This window comes from Lethenteron reissneri, chromosome 26 (assembly GCF_015708825.2).
Source record: "Lethenteron reissneri isolate LAM-NWPU_2019-01 chromosome 26, ASM1570882v1, whole genome shotgun sequence".
NCBI classification, from domain to species: domain Eukaryota; kingdom Metazoa; phylum Chordata; class Hyperoartia; order Petromyzontiformes; family Petromyzontidae; genus Lethenteron; species Lethenteron reissneri.
Window position 1 is genome coordinate 11,660,701 of NC_083804.1, and position 21,481 is coordinate 11,682,181.

The following is a 21,481-nucleotide window of genomic DNA, read 5'->3' on the forward strand; positions in this document are numbered from 1 at the left end:
TGTTACATTTTGCTTCGCTTTTTTGTGAATAAATAAAATAAACTTCAAAATCTGTACGTCTGTTATTTCCTTTATACATTCACAACCAGTGGAGACCCGCCAACAAAACGCTACTGCACACAAGTAACATTCTCTAAATGAGTGTACCACAATGAAAATGTTTTAAAGCTCACCAAAGTATTTGACATGTCTTGTGCACAGTGATTAAAGCCTTGAAGTAAGAAGATGCTACTATGTAAGCGTGCAGTGGAGTGGTGGCACACTGCACACTGCGCTATGCACCTGCCAAACTGATGCTGGGCCCTTCTACTTCACCAACTCACACTTTCCACCATCGTTAAGTATGGTCAAACGAACCTCATTACTGACACGGAATGGTGAGGCCTTCATCCAGCAGTGCATTAAAAAGGGGTTTTATGATATACACACACACACACACACGTGTTCCTGTAGCCCCACGTAATTGGCCAAACACGCATCAAATGTGTCAACCCGTAAAATGTCCTCAGAAATTAGTGATGAATGACATAAACGGCTTATGGGGGGCTTGAGCATTTTATTGGAACTGATATGTAGAATACATTTAATGCTTTTAAAAAAATCACACTCAAATCAGTCTATCGTCAAAAATTAAACTGACAATCTACTCATCTTCTGCTATATCATCTTAAGTGCACTAAAAACGGCCAAGAGAATTAACTGGGGGAAACTATGGAAATTGGCCTTGTGCCATTTGTAAAAACACGTTGAATGGATGCATTGTCATTCGGTCTGCAGGTTAAACATTCTGTGCAAGGTTTAATGTATGACAGCCAGCAGTATCTTCTTGTAGTCTCCACTGCAGTCGCCAGCAACATAGGAGGCAAGTGTCTTCTCATATTTTTTCTGGAAGGTGTCTTTGATGGTGCCCAAGTCAATCTGCACAATTTGACATGCATTTCGTTTGAACACGGTGGCAAATATTGTAATGGCTTAGAAACAGGGGTAACAATTACAACGTGTTACTCGACCAAACACATTATCTCACAACCAGGCCATGGGAAATGTAAACGTTTAAAACCCAGCGCAGGCCACAGGCATATAATAAGTAAATAAAGATAAGAGATTTATGCATAAGAGATATAAGATGTGTATCTAGAAGAGAGATGAGAGGGTAGGAAAATGTGATGAGCAGTGCTGTGAGAGAAGAAAAAGAGACGAAGCGTATTTTTTTACAACACTTTGTGCCATCAAACTGCAGTCCACAGTCTCCAAGCTGACCCCACCGCACCACCGCCCCTCCCAACTTCAGCCCCCTACGTCACTACAGAGCCTACATACTAACCACGATGGTTCACTTTAATATTCTCCGCACTTTTGTGTGAAATAATTGACTCATGCAATTCCAAAGTGAAGGTGGACCGTGTTTAATATTAAATTGGAGTTACGTCGTGAGTCGGAATAAAGCTCTCGGCGGGCCGGGGTGGGGCCTTTGGGCTGGAGTTTGAACAGCCCTTAAATTAAACCCTTCAGCACGAGTTTAATGAATATAATGGCACGCAGCTAAATTTGCCATGCAGACATAGATTCACAGCAATCGATTAATGATATTCTGCACGTATGCCGATGGTCCCCACGAGTGAGATTTGAATAGAAATGACCCCTCGTTATTTCTATCCTGACATCAGCTGCTGCATATGTCATAGTATTCAACGAGCAGCGGCCTAAGCAATGACTTGCTAAAGCGCCTACTTTACACGAAAATAAATCTCACTGGATTCTTAACAGAGTTTCTAGTCCCAAGATACCCCCCCCCCTCCATTACACCCCTGATGAATTGTGAACAGAACACATTTCACGTGTCATTTTGTTCCTTTCTGGGTGACTGCTCCGATTATGAAATGTTCCGTACATAACGCCTATCACGAGGGAGTGTGTACTTTTCCCCAGCCCCATCCCTCCATCCAAACAAAGGGCGTTGGCCATTACCAATTCAGTGCTGTTAGTGGTATGATGACACGAGAATATATGTAGAACGTCTTTCACACCGAACATAACCAACCGTGCTAATCAGAGGTGCGGGGGACGGTCAACAAACTGAACAGAAAAGCAGTGCTAAAGAAATGAGTTTTCAATATATATTTAAAAGTGCATAGCTCCAGTGATTTCCTAATAAGGGAAGGAAGAGCGTGCCAGGCGTCCACAGAAGCGCATCTGAAAGCGCGCAATGCAGTGACCGTCTTTGTTTGATGGCTGGCTAAAAGCCACTGCCCTCAAAGAATGTTGTCATTGCACTCATGTACCACTATCCCCCAGGGCCACTTACCTGGGAACGGCTGACAATGCAACGGATGAGTGTATCATCATCTGTGCCAACCCCTTTCATCGACTTGTATAGCTTCTTTGCAAAGTATTCCTGCGCATCCTCTGCACAGTGGACTGGAAGGACATCAAAGCTTTGTAAATTATCCGTGTGAAAACACAGCGCATACTTCAAAAAGTTGGCGTAATTATGCTGACCATGTGCAGGGCGTTTTACTGGCATACAAACATACTATTCACCATGCCAAAGGAGTGAATGTTTAGTCTGGCGTTTTAAATGTCAACAATTGCATAGTTTGTAATGAACAGCAGGTAACACAATTACCAATAGCCAGGTAAGCATCCTGCAGCATCCCAGATGTTTCACTCTTGACGACATCTTCAATGTCCTCTCCATGGTTCTACAAAACAATAGAAAGCAACATGTTACGCAAGACTTGACGTCATATTACTTGTACATTACATAATCGGCTGCTATAACTGAAATAATGTATCATTTAGTGGAGATTTTAACGATTCAGAATCCATTGAGTTCAGTAATCATTTTCCGTTTTTTTCATCCCGTGCCCGTCGGGGTTATGTAAACGTATTGTAAAAAACATTGATTATTACTCTTGTAATTCAGTGCATGCATCATGAGCTTTAACATGGATAGTATGAATCAATATATCATTATACCTGTAATTTAGAAAGTTTCCTTATTCAGAAAATGTATCTTAAGACTAAAATACGGTCAAAATAGCAGAGTTTCCAGAACACGCAAAGAGATATGTACAAAATAACACAGGAAAACACAAGTTATTACAGCCCTCAAGGATCTGACACATGGCTGTAAATGATAAATTAATACAGTCATGATATAATAGAAAAAAAAAGTTTTTTTTTATGAGGATGTATCTTCTCCTATTAAGCTGTCTGACCAAGGGCAGCTGCTCACACAGTCCCAACCATACCTCGCCAATCTTCACCTGGCAACGCAAAACTACGTAACCACACTTCTTGAGCCGAAGAGATGAACTTGTCCATGAGCCCCAAACCAAATATTCTCACTTGACAGTACTGCGTGAGGTGGCATAACTTAGTGTTTCCAATGTATCTATGTAAATTATGTGATAACCACTGAAAATTAAAGAGTTTTCAAGTAATTCACGCTTATGAACCATATACATATTTTGGTACAACTAAAGTGTTGGTATTTTAGGTGGTACCGATTTATGCTTTGGTCCATGAACTAAAGAGTTGAAATGGTTTTTCGCTGTCTTCCTCCTTGGAATTTTTCAGGCGACATCATCAATAAATGCAGTTTGATATCAATCCCAGGACACAGAGATGTGTATATATATGTACAACCCTTTGGTCAGTTAGATGTTTGATGTTGCTCCATGTGCCCGGAGCTGGGATTATATTCAGTTGCTAAAGAAGCTCCCAGAACGTGGAGCTAAATGTCAGACACCGTGCTAAACAACACACAGTATAACCATGAAAACCATCAGAGAAATACGACCGTAAAAAAAAAAGTCCCAATGAGAGCACAAGTTAGGAAACGTCACGGCAAAAAGAGGTGAGGTCCCATGATGAGGTGAGTTACCGTTTTGTAAGCCTTGAAGGTGGCACGCAGCTGCATCATGTTTCTCGTTGCCAGCACCGAGTTGAATGCCATCTCGTCCGTTCCCCAGTGCCCTTTTCCTGCCTGCAACACAGGTCCAAAGTGAGAAACTCCACCAACACGCGCGGCCACCGCGAAACAGCGCTTCCATAGCACATCTGCAGCAAATGATGACGAGCACTCCTGGGCACAAGTCTGGCTCTGCACGAGTGGATCGATGAAGAGGTTGGAGCGGCAACACATTGTCGATCTTAAATGTCCCATATCACTTATTTGTGGACAATTAATTAAATCCATGGGAAGTAATTAGTGGATGTAAGAGCTAATTATTAAGAAACTAGCAGTTTTCTTGCAACAGGGACATTACTTATAACATTGTGTGTCAAATATGACCTTTAAATAATAATGGAATATATTTTTTAAGAATTAAACAGATTAATTGCAGCACAATAGGCTGTTTAAATGTATAGCATGCCATGCCCGACCATGTTTGTTTTTGCCTTGTGCATACCTCGTGAAGCTCCTTGGCATCACTGTTGGCCAACGACATATTCACATCGGTGCTTTCATCACGATTCCCCTATGGAGACAGAACCAAACATTTATGGAACACAAATATCAAACCTTTACAAGTTGATGTATTAGCCATTCATAAAAAATTGTTACATAAATGGATAAAAAACTCACTAGCTATGTAGTCGCACCCAGCGAAAACATTTCAGAAGATGTAAATTGTTTTCCTGCCAAAAGGACGGCGGACATACGTTTTCCTAACTCTGTTGCTATTTCAGATGAAACACCAATTACTGAACATATGGAAATCACTAGGCTATTCAGTAATGGGTTTTCATTGAAGAAAAAAAATCGGTAAAACGTATTGGTGACTTGTTCCTGTTGGTTGGAAACTATTGAATATTTTCCCATTTGCGACATGCAACAGCCGACTAAAAGTTTCAAGGTGGAAAACTGCCCCTTTAGCCACACACACTCTTCTCCTCCCCACCGTGCATCTCTGTCTCAGGTGACATTTCTTTCTCTCCCAATGAAGCAGTGCTACTGAAGTAATTTAACTTTTTTTAAATGCTCTCTTGCAAATACCATTGTTTTACCATAACGTGATAATTAGAGAACTTGCGTTGTGTAAAATCTAAGGGTTGTAACCCAGCAGGTCCTGAACGGATTTAAATATATTTAACTCCATCTTCCTCTCCAATGGTGGAGTTTTTTATGTCTACTAAATGTCTCTATTCACAGGTGGCTGGGTGGCTCAGAGGTCAGAGCACATGGCACACAATGCTGATTATACCTGGGTTTGAATCCAGGATGCAATGCATAATTACATCTGGTTCTCAAGCATAGCAAGTTAATAGGTCTAAGCCCAGTCAGGAAAGATAATAAAAATACCCCTTTAAGACACATTTGGTTTCACACTTTATTTGGATAAATTCAAGCCCTGCTAATTAAGAAATACAAATAGATCAACTTGACTGCTATGTGGTAACTTCATAGCAGGGTGAACAGAAACGTTTTAAGGATCAAAAAGGACATTAGAAGGTTTTTTTCTGAAATCCTGTCAAAAATCTCATCTGCAGTCGTCCACTGTGAGACAGGGCACACAGTTGTGCACGATTTTTGGGATTCTTGACTTAAAGCTTTCGTGACTGCAGGAATTCATATTCTTGGGTCTTTCGGTAAAGTCACGTACATAGGTTCAAAGAAAATAATCAAAAGTAACAGAAAAGTACGACGTTTCGATCGCAATGCAAGCGGTCGTCATCCTGAAATTTGCGTTGCGAACGAAACGTCGTAGTTTTCTGTTATTTTTTTATTATTTTCTTTGAACCTATCTACGTGACTTTACCGAAAGACCCAAGAATATATATTTTTGGTATTCTCCATCTCATTGCATGATGCCATCAGCACAATTGGTATTAATTTGGACATTTGTAGTTATGTATATACATTCATATGCAAATGTAACATGTTACATGTGCATAATGACAGATATACATAATAGTTTAATCAGTTGAACACGCAGGCTTTTGCAACCGATGTTTTTTGGGTTAAATCAGCGTAAACACAAAGATGTCATTAAACCCGCCACCACCCGAGACAGCCAATTCGTAAGGTTTGTTACGTAAACAAAACGTGCCAATTAGTTACTACTTTGGCAAACTCGAATTGGAAATGTTGTGGGTTTACCTTCCAATATACACCGGTCCATGAATAATCCATTGTTATGATCCATGGAAGTCTATTTTAGTCATCGTGCCCTGTCACTTGTGTGCGAGGCGACCCCTCACCTGTACCAGGGCGACCAAAAGCTTCTCCACCGCACCGCTGGTCTCACTCTTCAGGTCTGACTCAAGGTCCCTGTCAAAAACTAAACGAGGTTCACAAACATTAAACAAATGCACAGTGTGCGTGTGTGTATGTTATTTTGTGAGGAGCGCCAGTATGATCTTTAGCGTGCTACGCTACAAACCTGGCGACCCGAGATTGATTCCTAATTACGGCCACCACCAGTGACGATTATCTGAATCGGTCCTGGGCCTCTCCCTGAGTCAACTCAGTCTCAAATAAGTATGTCGTGTAGTGTGTGTTTTTTCATTTGCTACGAATTGTCAATGCCGAAAATCAGTGTTTTATTACACAAACATCAACCGTGTGCATATCACATACTCACGTTCATTGTAAACGAGACGCATTCTTTGGATTTGCTGGAAGCAGAGAAAAATAATAAAGTGTTAGCTTCTTCATTGTTAGCTTAACTGCAAACTTGTTTTTTATGATTATCTATCAGATACATGGAAGTGTGTGGGTAGAGTGTGTGGCTTGGGAAGAAAATCCAGCTTGGGGCCAACGTAGTGCCTTAATCCCTCCAGAGTCAATCAAATGAGTGACAATTTGTGAATTCAACTGTGGTTTTCTTATGGATAGTCTGAACCCCACCACAGAAATGTGGAATTTCCACCACTGGCTCTGGCTCAGGGGAGGCCCTCATCCAGCAGTGGATTCTTATGAAGAGTGCTGTACAGTGTATACAAATGGCTGAGGTGTGAAAGTATTTTAGCATTCATTGTTTACATAAAGCATTTTTATTTGTCCCAAATTCTATCACATTTCGACTCATTGCAAATTATTATTTGTTATTCATAGTTTGTCACAAAACTGTCGAATGCCTTCTAGCACATCTGGTATTTCGCCACCAAGTAAAACAAAACTGAATTGCATTGCAATGAGATTTGTTTTAAAATATCTTACATAAACCAAGCAGAAAAAAACTAACTCAAATATCTTAAAGCCAATACCATTAACAATTGACTTGTTTGACTTGCAACGATATATATACGTTCTATAATACACTATCGACATCTATTGTGGTCACAGCAGAGTTTGGACCATAGATTGATAGGAAGTTGGCAGAATGGCAGTTACTTCTGCTGTGGACACACATGTTGCAGCCTTGGGTTGATAGCCTTGCTGGGGTCAGTGACTATCCTATGTTTACCACAGCTAACAGTGCTAATAAATGTTACAATGTGATAATCTTGAATGATAAGACGTTGAAGGTGGTTCCCACACCAACAACCAGATACCCTACGACAATGAGATATGCATGCAATAAAATGGTTTGATTCTTGTGTTCGCAGGATCTGATTTGACAGTTAGTCAAAGGCAAGCGTGGAAAGAAGACGTCATTGCTCGTACAACACCAATTTATTACCTACACCTTCGATGAGCACGGTTGGCTACGTACGGTGAGAAAGTTCAACAACATAACATTGTCTACTGAATGAAGATAGCAAGCAACAATACTACTTTTAATCCGGTGGTGTAGTGGTTATATTGCTGCTACTGAAATTCGAATGCATGCAACGGCTAACATCGGTGGTGAGTTATATCATAACTGCTTAAGTTCTCCGTCCATCACCAACCCGCACTGACCAGCATTGTGAAGTATGGTAAAACAATCTCACATTAACCACATGGCATTTGGAGGCCTTCATCCATTAGTGCATTGAGAATAGCCGGAACAAATGTTTTAATCTCATATAATTACGAAGAATATACGCTTTACATTTATGGTGGATGTTTTCAATATGGATGTTGAAATGTTAAGGATCACTGAATTATTACACTCATGAATAAATGATTGGGTTTTGATGAGGTCAAGAATTGGATAATTGGAAAAAGTATTTGCATTCCTTTCCATTGCTCGCTAATCAACACCAGTGTATGAAATGTGATTCGCTCATTGAAATTTGCAAGTTCAGACAAATATTCATATTAAGGTCATGGTAAACAGAAATTTTCCAAATTTTTCTTACTATTCCATCATTTGATGCATGACTAAATCCTGTCTCTTAACTACTCCGAAAATATAATTTAAATAATTTATTTACGAACGTTTCCATTTTATAATACAGTACTAAAGTAGTAGCAATAATAACGTAAAAAAATTGGTCAATCCACTGCTGCATGAAGGCCTCCCCATGCCATGTCAGTCATGTTGGGTTGTTTGACTCTACTTCTGATATCACTAGCTATTAATGTCAGTGTAGCCGGTGTGAGCTCGCCTGTGATTAATCACACGTACAATTGCGCATTCTGCTAATCGCTACGGGTAGCCAGGTGCGGTTATATTGGTAGGAACCACCTGGTTCCACCAGCCCACAGGGGATTAATGTGTCCGTCCGTCGTGCATCCAAAAATGGGAGGGGTGGGGCTGGGTGGAGAGGGGAGGATGGGGAGGGGCTGGGTGGGGAGGGTGGGGAGGGGCTGGGTGGGGAGGGGAGGGTGGGGAGGGGAGGGGCTGGGTGGGGCTGGGTGGGGAGGGTGGGGCTGGGTGGGGCTGGGTGGGGAGGGGCTGGTCACCCCGTGGTGCCCTTATAAAACTCAACGTTTAACCTACTCACGCCGGCTTGTACCCGCCCTCACAGTCGGCCATATTTGCGGAATACACCACGCCGCCGTTGACCCTGGCCATTGACCGAGCAACCCAACGTTCCTACCAGCTCCCTCCGCAGGAATGTGTTTATAAGAGAAGGAAATGTTGATCAATGATTGGACTCCCAGCCCCATTCGCACCCAGGAGAGTACGAGGCATGCTCCCAATGTATATTTGGGCGCTCTTGATGCATGAGGAATTCAGCTGCGGTGTTGCGACGTGGAGGGTGCCTCTGATCGCTAATGCAGAGACGCAATTTTCCCTTCTGAGGAACACTTCGAAATAAAGTTCCGCCGTTTCACAAACCCTCTCGGTGCTCGGCTGTTGTGGAGTCAGCCCACTTCTCCAGAAGGCAGAACACAACGCAGAGGACCTACTCTCTCATCGTTTCCGAACTTTACTATATATATTTTTAATTGTTGCTGTCTATTAACCCCACCTGTTCCCCTGGCAAGGATTCATGACGGGAGGAGAGGGGTCAGGGCGGACGAGCTACATCAGCCATAGTGGGGAATTGAATTAAGAGAGATGGGTTCATAGCGCAGTATGTGACACTGTTTCACGCTTAATTTTTATATTTTGACTAGCTTTACTACCCGGCATCGCCCGGGACTTGGATTCTTGTCTTGGATTAATAGACGGCCTACGCGGAGGGTGGGGGGTGGATGCGTGACGTCAGCAGGCACATTGCGTGACGCTGCCGCATGCGGGTGACATCACAGATGTGAGGTCACCGCTCACTTGCCGTGCAAAATAAATCGAATATATGCGCCCCCCCCAAAATACAAAAGTCTATTGTTATACTTTGTGCATTGTGTACAGTCTGGAAGCTAACCGCATGCCAAATTTCAAGTTTGTTGCATGTCGGGAAGTAAGCTAAACATTTCGAACAGACACACATATTCACAAATTTCCCTTTTATATATATAGCTGACATTTGTACCCTATGTCCACATCCCATTTTCCCAAAAATTCCCTTCGTTAAACACCACTAAGATAATTTGTAAAGCATAACGTTGCACAGTATCTGTATTGTACATATTTGCAATAAAGAGAAAACAACAACCTATATTTAATTATATGCAAACATAAATTGCATAAACATTTGCGAATAACAGTTAACCCATGTTTTAGCAAGCCTACTGCAGCATACAAGGTTATATTTTTAAATGACTCTCTTCAGCTTGTGTGATACAAAACATTGCATTCTAAATGTGGTTCCAATATACATTCGTAGACGTAAACTGGGCAATATCTCGACATTTAACTAGATGAAAACATGTCAATGTATCTCCATTGGTGTCTTGCCCAGTGCAGGAAAGTCCACATTCCTATGCTGGAAGCTATGGCCTATTCATTTCGGATTTATTCTGTTGTATTGTTTAACTGTAATTGATGTTTTGCAGAGCCTATTATCCGTCTGTAGTTCTTAAAATGAAAATAACTTGCTGTGTAATCAATAATAGTAAATTGGCACCATCGATGGAATAGAGCAGATAATGACCCCCCCACCTCACGTCCTCCCTCCACAGCCCCCTTGCAATTTCACTTCGGCAATATTTGTGTTATGTTTTTTTTTTACATTTTAGTATCTATGGCACCTCTAATGGCTGCCGCGGGCATGTGACTAAACTACATATAACACGTTGGATCACGATATTGGTGTTTGTCTTGTGAAAATTAAAAAAAAAGCCAATAAAAGGATTTTTCAGAAGAAGTTCTGTGAAACTCTACTTGCATAGCAATATTCGGACAAACGGGGGTCACACTTTCCAGCGAGCTTTCCAAATAATGACCGTGATGTGATACCGATAGCACACGGGAATGAAATCGATATACAAAACCAAAAGGCAGTTGGTAAAGTTGATGTGTCCACTGTGAGTGGCGCGGTGTACTGTGGGTGGCTGACTGCGGGGAGAGACCTTGTTGGTGCGGGTGCAAAGGATCTCCACGAGCACTTCCTCATCCGTGCCAGCACCCTTCATGGCCTTGCGCAGCTCCTTGGCATCGTACACAGCCGGCAGGTCCATGAGCGCCAGCACCACCTTCTCCAAGTCGCCCTTCAGCTCACCCTTGAGCACATCGACCAGGTCCTGCACAGCAACGTCACAGCAAAGGGAATGCCTCTTTTTTTCCACAATGCATCCGAGCTATGCCGGGGCCATGTCAGGCAATGACGGTGCAGCTCAGGAGACACCAGGTTGTTTTTTTCCACTGCATAAGCCGAAGCTGTGTCACTGAGGTCACATGCAATGTGTTACGGTGAGATGCATTGAGAAGATATGGTGACACTACGTTTGAGTTGATGCACACACTCTCACACACTGGTCTACACATACCCTCACAGACACACTTCTTCAGAACCCCAAGGCTCTGACTGAAAGTGAGTTTATTGATTCTGTTTGGGTGTGATGATGTCAGACACATTGCACATATAATTATTCCCACCCTAGGTACAGTTTGGCCCCTAGCCAGATTCAGATTTCTTGTGAGGCCAGTTGAGCACGATTTGGTTCCAGCTCGGTTCAGTAAATTGCCAGTGGAAACCCAACCGTAATGGTCAATTGCACAATGATGGATCAGCTCAGGTGTGCCAAGGTAAATGAGATACAAAGCACCCAAAGCCTGGTCCCACACGCAGCGCCAGATTAATGCAGGGGCCTCAGATTTTTAGAGACCCGCTAATGTATACTCCTTTATAATGGCCAAAAAAACAATACTGTAGCACTGTGAAAAATCATATAGGTAATTTGGCTTCGGGTATGAGTAGTGGTAATAAAATAAAGGTAAGGAATTAGAATATAAAAAACAAGACCCCCTAAAACTAAAACAACCCTGGCCCACATCACCACGTTAGTCAGCGTGGTTTGGTAAAGGAGGGGCCAGGATCGTTTCAGCCATAACTAGCCCCTCATATTATCCATGGCTGGGAGTCGAACTCAAATAGTCAGGTTCATATGATAGTACACTGAGCATTGCACCACGACTCTACCGTAATGATTTTTTGTATGTAGTGATAATAGAGCAATTGTTGCTTTGGGCTTCCCATTACAGCTCTGCAGCTCGCTAACACAATCGCTCATGTTGTCGCTCCATCATGAATGCATGACATATTTCGTTGCTATCAGCATTTGAAGCCACAACAATGCAATAAATGGCGTAACTTGGCCAATGTTAGTTTGGCCTTGTCAACAGTCCAACAATAGAGGCCAATCGCTGCTTTTATTGAATGGCACATCGGAACCAAGAAAAACAAGATCAGTATGTTTTGCAAGTGGAGCTATTCGATTTAATATTCAAGTTACAGCATGTAATGACTATTTCCATACGAGGTCAGTGTATAGTAGTACAACATTCAGGTTGCTGATATAGCTGCATGCACTTTTTTATTGCTATCCCTTCATTTATTTACCAAACTGCATAAACATCCTGATACAGGGATCATTTCAGAAGGGAAAAAAAAATATACGTGTGGATTTTTGGTATTTCAATAATGAAACGTGCCACTTGGATCCCACTGCGTATTTTGTTCTTCATAAAATGCATCCCAACTATGTACAGGGTGGTCCAGATGTCGTGTGGCCCCTCACTTTATTCTCTCCATGTTAACATTTTTTTTAAAATATACAAATGGGTGTTAAAACAGTAATGAATAAGCAAACAACATATGAGGAGTCAATAAATTGGGGATGATCAGACATCTGGACCACCACCCTGTATATAATAGACATTCAAGCAGACAAATCAATTCATTAGTGTTAGGTCAACGTAGAATCCACCGTGTGGTTATTTGACAAGAAAAATAATGTTAGTTCTATTTAATTGCATACCTGCGTTTAATTAACTTCAGCTGAGCAAATATTCACATTGGGTATTGCCAATATTGATCATGTAAACACGATACATGCAGAGACTGCTTTGGAATCACGAATGACTCACCGTATTACCTTGGCTCCACCTAGTGCTTGCTACCCTTATCGCACGACGTTGCGTCCAGCCTAGCAACATTCTCCATATCACGCATGTCAGCAGGTGTATCACAGCAACGGCTTAAACCAGCGGATGCGTCCGTTTGTTAATGCGGTCGTCATATCGCTAAGAGCTCAATGCAATGTTTGCTTTGAAAGAGATGGGGGAAGCTGGTTCATGGAAGCATAGTTTATGAGACCTACAGATTCATGGCTAAAACAATGGACAAAGTTAATAGGGATCATCATCAGCCATAATTCGTATGTATGTACGTTTGGACTTCTTTCGCTTGTAGCCGACCTGGCAAATCAGATGTGCGCGGGAAGGACAAACTAAACAGAAAAAGCAGTTCTAAAGAAATGAGTTTTCACTCTATATTTAAAAGTGCATAACTTCAGTGATTCCCTAATAAGGGAAGGAAGAGCGTGCCAGACGGCCACAGAAGCGCATCTGAAAGCGCGCAATGCAGTGACCGGCATCGTTCGATGGCTATCCAAAATCTGATGGGAGGATGCCCCGAGTTCGCGTGATGGTTAATGCTCCTTGACGGGATCAGCAAGGTATTGTGGTTCATTTGTGGCAAGCACTTTGTGTGTAATGAGTGCAACCTTATAATGCATTCGTTTAAAAGCGTCCCAAAGTCTCTGCTACCTCTCGGCGTCCTGTGATGCAACAATCCACCTCTAGCACCTGATAACGCACTGATTTCATCGCACCATCTCCCTGCTCTACTTCTTCTCGCTCCACTTCTTCTAGGTGGTGCATTCTATTCCTTGGCCGCCACGGCACTATGGTGGTTCTTTATCGGCCTTCTCACGCTGTTTTGTCCAAGCACATTACTTTCCTGAGCTGATTGCATGATGCCATGAACCTTGTCATGTTGTCTAATCCATCTGTTCCTAATTCTGTCTTTGGAATTAAACCGGTCACCAGTGTAGAAGCAATACACAAATACAACAAAACACAAGTGCAGTATTCATCGGTGAACATCTGGGGAAATGGTTCTAGACAGCAGCTGGAGTTAACCATGGCTGTCTGATTTTACCATCGCTATTCAATGGTTTTATAGAACACATTATTTAAAGGAACAGCATCCGTTGGTGGTAGGACCATTACCAACCAATGCTTCTTTAATGAGTGACCGAGTACAACATATTTATGAACTTGGCATGCCACATCTAGCTATGGCTGTGGCTACTCTTCATGTGCCTAGTAGTCCAGTCTACCAACGATCCTGAAAATATTCTACGTGAAATTAATCCATGTGTCAACCCACTGCTAAGGCCTTCTCACACCGTATTGGTAATAGGGGGTTATTTAAAAATACAAACTGCACCACGCTGTTCAGTGCTAGTTGGTGAAGGCGGAACCCAGGACCAGTTCAGATGATATTCATGACTTGCCACTGAAGTTAACCGTGGCCAGGTATTAAACCTACATTGCCAGGTTCACTATAGCTATCTTATTGTTAAACTTAGACAGTCAAGACGAATGGCTTCATGATTTGAACACAAGGCGTCACAGTAGCATCTTACATCTCCAAATGAACGCTTGTACTCTTCCTTGATCTCGTGACGTTGCTTGGCAGTGCGATTTGCCAAAATGTCAATGATTTTATCTTCATCTGTGCCTAAAATGCCAAAAAAAACTATTAAAACATTGATGAACTTCAAAAAGGATATATTGGCTGTCACAATGACTGCAATAAATGGTGTGGTTTTTTAAAACTACAAGTTAAGATGTACACAAGTGGGGAAAATGCTTTACCTAGTCCTTTGCATGCCTTCCTAAGGTCTTTAGCATCCTTGGCTGCATTGAAGTCAGCATATGGGTGAATTGTAGGCTGCAGACAAAGAAAGAAAATGGGTGCACACATCCACATGTAGTCATTCACACACTAAATCAGACATGCGGTTTATACCTTTGCCTAACCTTGTAATAAAACAGAGAGTTGACTGTATTTTATTACAGGATACTTTGAAGTCAATTTACAGTCGTGTAATCTGTAGGTTGAATTGTGCGGATGGTAAAAAAAATTATTGCCTAAAATGTGCTTTATTTAATTTACTCGAACCATGGTAAATGTTTAAACCATCATGGGGCTTTCATGAATCGATATCGTACGTGCTGACCGAACAGTCACTGCACCCAAAGGGCAGGGACTTAAACGAGCCACTGCTGAAATGCTTCGAAGCTTAAATAGTATCATGGGTTATGACTATGTTGTAATTGCATGTTTTCACAACAGGTATGATTTTTTTAAAGGAGTATGATAACTTTTTACACGAAGTGACTCTCAGATAAAACAAACTCAAACTCACCAGATTAAAAAAATAGAATCGAAGCCAAATAAAATATTTTACAAATCGATTTGTTCAGTAACAAAAAACAAACTGTTATAAAAGGCAAAGAATACAAACGTGCAAACGACTTCAATCAAAACACAATCAACTCCCATCTTTAAAAGTTGGTACTATTAAAAAAATAAGTCTACGACTATAGCAGTTACAAAAAATGTTTTTACAAACTTTTAACAGCTTTTAGTTATAAAAGGTCAATCACTTGGGGACCACATTATTAATTAGACTATTTAAATGTAATTAGTTTTTGCTCAACGAGCATATATGCATTTGAATTGTATCTACGGTAACATGGTCGATCGATGTTCCCTTAAAAACAGCCACGCAATTTTAAAAAGGGCAAACATGCTGCAATACGCACGACAGAAAGGCAGGTGTGTGTGTGCGGGAAGATAAGATAGGTGGGCGCACACACACGCACACATGAAGACAGATCCATTTTAACACCCAATCAGTTGTACCATTTGTCGTTAAATTAGTAAAGCAAGACACAAAACGGAATATTGTTGGCAAGCATCGAACACGAGTTTGCCTCTACCAACCCAGCGCCAAAAATTACCCACTCCAGACACACTGCAATTAAGAGCAAGCAGCTACTGCATGAAAAGCAGCAATTTGAAACAAGCTTTAAGCCGCTCATGGTTTGTACCATCCGATAGAATGCAGGTGATTTTTCCAACGTGGATGCCATTCTATAAAACTCAGCTCGTAAATTACACCGTTTATTTCAAACTACAATCATGCGACATTAAGCAGGTTTCAAACTGCTTAAAGCTGAATATGACAACAAATCACAATCATTTATCGAAGTAAATTATTAAGAGAACATTCACACTCTCAACATTTACCCGCAAAAAATGAAAGCAGCACACAAGCTACTGGAAACGCAAATCAGAGACGTTCAGTGAAAATGTGACTTTATTGTAAACTATAGAGGAAGAATGCATTTTTTGATTTATGATATTTAGATACCATAAATGATATGAATACACTTAATATTAATTCGATCATCGTCACTTCTAAGTTTAAAAAAAGATCATACGGCCAGCAGAAGTTTCTTCGGCTTGATTTTTTGTTTCTTTTTGAGGTTACACTGGACATTAAACAAAAGCATTGTATGTATTGTTTTTCAAAAAAGAGTTTCACCTGCTTTAAACATTGACTTTACTTGGAGAAAAAAAGAACCTCTGACCTTCAATTTTATTAAGACACATACTCTAAATAAACAATACTTTAAATGTTAATGAATAAAAAACAATATTTCGTATGAAATGTTTCTGGTTCAGCATGGGCAGCAGTGCCTCCCTCGTACACGAAAGCAACGGAGTTAATTATAATGCCTCTTAGACTTGAACAAAACCCGCACTCCTTCATCCACCCTACGATGTGTAGCTGAGATAAAAAAAAAATCAGGCTGAGCTAATCAGGTGGAGACACATTACGAGTCGAGAGGATCTGAAATTATTGTTGTCCATTAAAACATTCTGCACATTGTGACTGTTTAAAAAAAGGTTACATTCTATTTACTGCTCTCGTTGTTTTTTGAAATATGGAAAAATTATCCCATGAGAATATTTTCTGGACTTCAGATCCATAGGGTAACTGAGGGTCCAGAGCACTAGGATTGTATTACCATTTTACATTCAGATGTTTTGAGACTGTACGTATGCAGTGAGCTAATTAAATTACAGTATATTATATTAACTGTAATGAGTATACATTTAAATATGCTTATGAAGATCGCATGTTTTTCTTTGCAAGAACGTCCCAATCGTTAACGATTCGTCGCGGCAAAATCATTCATTTAAAATTTACAACAGTAAACAAAACCACGCATATGTAAAAAAAAAAGATTTGATGATACTGCATTGGCAGTTGTGCACGAGCACAAATAACAGAAAAAAACTCAACACATTCGTGAATACAACCGACTAAAAAAATAGGTGACGTTTTAAACAATGGCATTTCTCTATGTACTGTGAAGGGCCTTTGCCCAAAAAGTCGCCTATATCATTTAGTATTTTTAAGGCAATATGTTGAGTTTTTGTTATTCCTATTGTCAGTGGTCCTCTGAGTAATTTGAAGTGGGAAAGATTTGTGTATTACGAGCCAAAAACATGCCCATTATTTTCGACATATAGCACAGCAGTCTCTAGAACACAATGCAGTTAAGAGGGTGTATGCACGATTTGGTGCAAATGTTATCATTAACACGAGTTCTTATTCTCACCTGTACGTTTCCCATCTTGTTTGGTAGCAACTGCCTTCTGGTAAAAAAAAAACGTGTCCTCGGAGATTTGAGTTCATCTGAGGAGCCACTTAAATAGAGGTGCCCATTGTTTGCACAATCCGTACCATCCACCACCCCCCGGACCAATGCCCCCCCACCTCCTCCAACCCCACATCGTCACTGATAACAAGGCGTGCCAGGCAAAGCAGGTGATAGGCACATTACCAGTCATCCAACTACTGAGAAATGCAAACAACAGCTTTTATTTGCACAAATGCAAAGTAAATGTGTAATGACCAACAGTGAGCACGCAGGAAGGTATGGGCATTATGCACACTATGGTGCGTATTCTTTAAACTACTACAGGAGGACACTTTACGATTACTTTGACAAGCAGCGACAATATAAAACAATGCTGATGCACTGACAACTCTGCAAGTTGGTACAAAACGTCTGCATTAATGGTATGCCCTCTTATGCAAGAAAACTTGAAACCGTTTAAAGTATTTCCCATTAAAAAGCAATGTTGATTTAATTAATTAATATGTTGTGGCTTTTTGAGTGTTAATTCAGCTCACTTGGTATCTCTAATTAAAGACATCTCACTATCTCTAGGTGATTTGCTTGTCAGTTTCGATGTAGTTTCTTTGTTTGCCAAAGTTCCTGTGCCTGACACCATGGCAATCATTGAAGATTTGGTCCAACAAGGACTGAATGCTGATGTACTGGCCCTGGTGAGACACTGCCCCACCAACACTTACTTCACCTGGAATGGAACATTCTACAAACAAGTTGAAGATACCCCAATGGGTTCTCCCTTATCTCCAGTGGTAGCCAATGTTTTCATAGAAAAAATTTGAGACAGATGCCATCCAGGCATCCATCCTATGTCCTTCCTTGTGGAAGAGATCTGTAGATGACACGTTTGTCATCTCGCCACATGGCCTGTCAGCTCTGAACCAATTCTTCAACCACATCAATTTCATATACCCAGCCATCAAATTCACCATGGAGGTAGAAACGGATGGCAAGTTACCATTCTTGGAAGTTTTAATCGAAAAGAGACCAGAGGGCTCATTGGGACACTGTCTACAGGAAAGCCACCCACACGGATGCCTATCTGAAACCTGACTCCCACCACCATCCAGCCCAGAAGAATTCCCTCATCAAAACTCTAAACCACAGGGCTCGTTGCATTTTCGACCATCACCACCTAGCCAGTGAACTGGAGCACGTACACCAAGCCCTCAAGATGAATGGATATTCGGATTGCACAATCCGTAAAGCTGTCACCCCAACCGTTGGGAGAGAACCACCTGAGGACCCAATCAAAACCATCACCTTGCCATACATAGCAGGGGTCACCAAATATATTTCCAAAATCATGAGCAAACACAAGATCCAGGTTCGATTCAACACAGTATATACAATTCGTGATCTGATCCCATCTGTGAAGGATGTGATCCCTGACATGCAATACCCCGGTGTCTGCAAACTGAGTTGTGCCTGCGGCAGAAGTTACATTGGAAAACCCCAGCGACATGTCTCAGACCGTGATCGTGAACACAAGGCGGATCTGAAATACTGTCGGACTAATACCTCTGCCGTGGCTGATAATTGTTTTAACGCTGTAGGCACACATGAAATTGATTTCTCCAAGACGAAGGAACTATGCAAACCCACTGGCTATCAACAAAGATTTGTTCATGAAGCCATCCAGATATATAAACACAGACAATTTCAACCGAGAAGATGGGTACAAACTGAGCAATCATTGGAAGGATGTTATTAACCAGGTAAAGTCATAACTGGCTGTAATGCTTCCATCCTACCTGCCGATGTTAAGTTATTTCCGACTCTCTGAGTTACATTACATTGTTAAATGTCTTTACATTAACAGGCTAAATGTCTCACTAACATAGCCGCTGCTTCCCTTTTCCTCGATGTGGCAGTGGCTCTCGTTGTGTAATAGGCTGAACGTGTCTCATTAACACAGCCGCTGCTGCGGGAGCCATCTCACGTTGACATGCTAATCTCTCGTCTCTAGCAATACAATGGCTTCTTCAGCACCGTAGTCGTGGGGTTACATTAACAGATTGACATGCTACTCTCTAGCAATACAGTGAGCGAGGTATATTACTTGTAAATTTCATCTCTAGCCCCGCCCACTTACCCTTGGGTTGTACCCATTTCAAACCTATATAACCTCTTGCTGCAGTAGTTCTCTCGCTATATTTCTACCTGTCTCAGCAGTTCGCCTGCTGTATTTTTTCACCTGAAGACGATTGCTTGTGTTGCGATTGAAACGTAGTGATTTTCAAAATTATTTTTCACAAACTTTGGAAAAGAGACAATGGGAGGGAATTTCAAAGTCGAGCAATGCTAAGAAAAAACGAGAAAGAGCAGTGTTTTGATCTGGATTATGAAAGAGATAAAAGTCAGTATGTTAGTCCAAAGTCCTCAACAAGGGTGGAAGAAATCAATGATTGAAGTTTACCAGAACAGTAACCATGGTAGTACACAGATCGATGAGTAATGAGGTGAATGACCGCCAGTGAGTGATGAATTATCAACCAACCTGATCCCTTTATGTTGAATATCTACAAAAAGCAGTGAGGCAAAAACTGAGTGTGTCACCCCAGATGACAACCATCCAACTTTATCCAAATTTGTGATTGTAAATGAGTAATAATGGTTTAGAGTTGAGGCTTTGGCAATGAAACGAAACAAGTAATTTCGATGCTCCCTTAGCCAAATTAGTAATATAGCCACATCATAACAGATGTCACATGCAATTGTTGTGCCAAACAGATGACTAGTTTGATAACGGATAAGAAAATCATGGTTAAATATTATGAGGGAATCTGTGAAATTGACAGTTGCAGGATATTAACATTTTTGAATGGGGTTTTTAGCTGAACGTGACTCGATTTTTACCATCCCCAATTAAAAAGGGTTTTAAGTCAACGGTGAGTGATGGTAAAGAGTCTGTGCCAGGTACAGCTAAATGTCTATTAATTTAAGCTTGTGATTTAAATTAGTATCGTGCGAGTAATAGTTGGTTATTTGAAAAACAAAACAATGCTATTGTATTCCTTATATCCAGATATAATCACCCAAACTACTGTGCATTCCGGATTTAGTTTGAATTGGTCAGAATGGATTTGATTACAATATACAAGTGTGGTGAGTCCAACTGAGTCACAGACGTTATTCTTTAGATGCAACACACTTATTGTAACACGTATATACAAAGGGGTAACTGCCCCTTTACGAGAAACAGCCTGGGGTGGTGACCACCCAGCTAACTACACTATACGTAGGAGTTACAGCGACGAAGGGTCGGACCCTCACTCGAGTCCACGGCCACGTGTTGATGCCTCTTAGAACATAGAGCTTCCAGCTTGTAGACGTAGAGCTTGCAGCTTGTAGACGTAGAGCTTGCAGCTTGTAGAACGAAGCGACCCCGGTCCCTGAGAGGGACCCACCTTATTTCCTCCCAGGTCGGGGCCGCTTCGCCCTCGGCCCCGCCCGCCTTCTCGAGGGTTCTAGCTCCCTCTCGAGAGTTCTCCCTGGACACGTGATCACTCCGGATCACGTGCCTACGGGGTCAACCAGAGTCCCATGGCCCGGGGCAACCCTGCCCCTGGGCTGACACTCTCCCGTTCCCCCTTGTGGGAGCCCGCACTGCGCGTTATGCGTGGTGCCCGCGCTATCCCAGCGCTCACCAAGCCCCGCTAGGGCTGGTACTACACCCGCCTACGGGGTGTACGCGATGACAGGGCATCGCGCGTCACGGCCCTCTCGGGCCGGCACCATAGAGTGACATCCCTGATGTCACTACACAAGTAAAGCAAATTGAACAACATTAACGTTTTTTTGTGCGTGAAAAAAGTTAGTTGTAACTTACAAATGGCAGTTAAATAAAGCCCTGATTCTAGTATCTACTAGAACAGAATTTAGTTGCATCCTTAATACCCATGTTCAATTAGCATATCTGGGCAGTTAGCTGATCTCTTATGAGGCTAAAATGCCCTGCGGCCTGCATATTGCCTCTACAGACA

The 21,481-nt window shown here is 41.6% G+C and overlaps 1 protein-coding gene across 2 annotated transcripts; it reads right to left on the reverse strand.

Moving 5' to 3' along the window:
* Nucleotides 1-536: 536 nt before the first annotated feature.
* LOC133347681 (annexin A13-like) lies at nt 537-17,520 on the reverse strand. Of its 2 annotated transcripts, XM_061560170.1 has the most exons (12): nt 17,418-17,520; nt 16,230-16,280; nt 14,595-14,670; nt 14,363-14,457; nt 10,781-10,951; nt 6,594-6,627; nt 6,211-6,290; nt 4,419-4,487; nt 3,890-3,991; nt 2,627-2,702; nt 2,306-2,418; nt 537-918 (listed from the first exon to the last, which is right to left on the reverse strand). In XM_061560170.1, exons 1-12 carry the CDS (start codon nt 17,430-17,432, stop codon nt 799-801), a joined length of 1,002 nt encoding a protein of 333 aa, XP_061416154.1. In that variant the 5' UTR covers nt 17,433-17,520; the 3' UTR covers nt 537-798. The 2 variants fall into 2 exon arrangements, with proteins under 2 accessions (XP_061416154.1, XP_061416155.1); XM_061560171.1 differs by lacking the exon at nt 16,230-16,280 and having other exon boundaries at nt 17,418-17,501.
* Nucleotides 17,521-21,481: the final 3,961 nt, after the last annotated feature.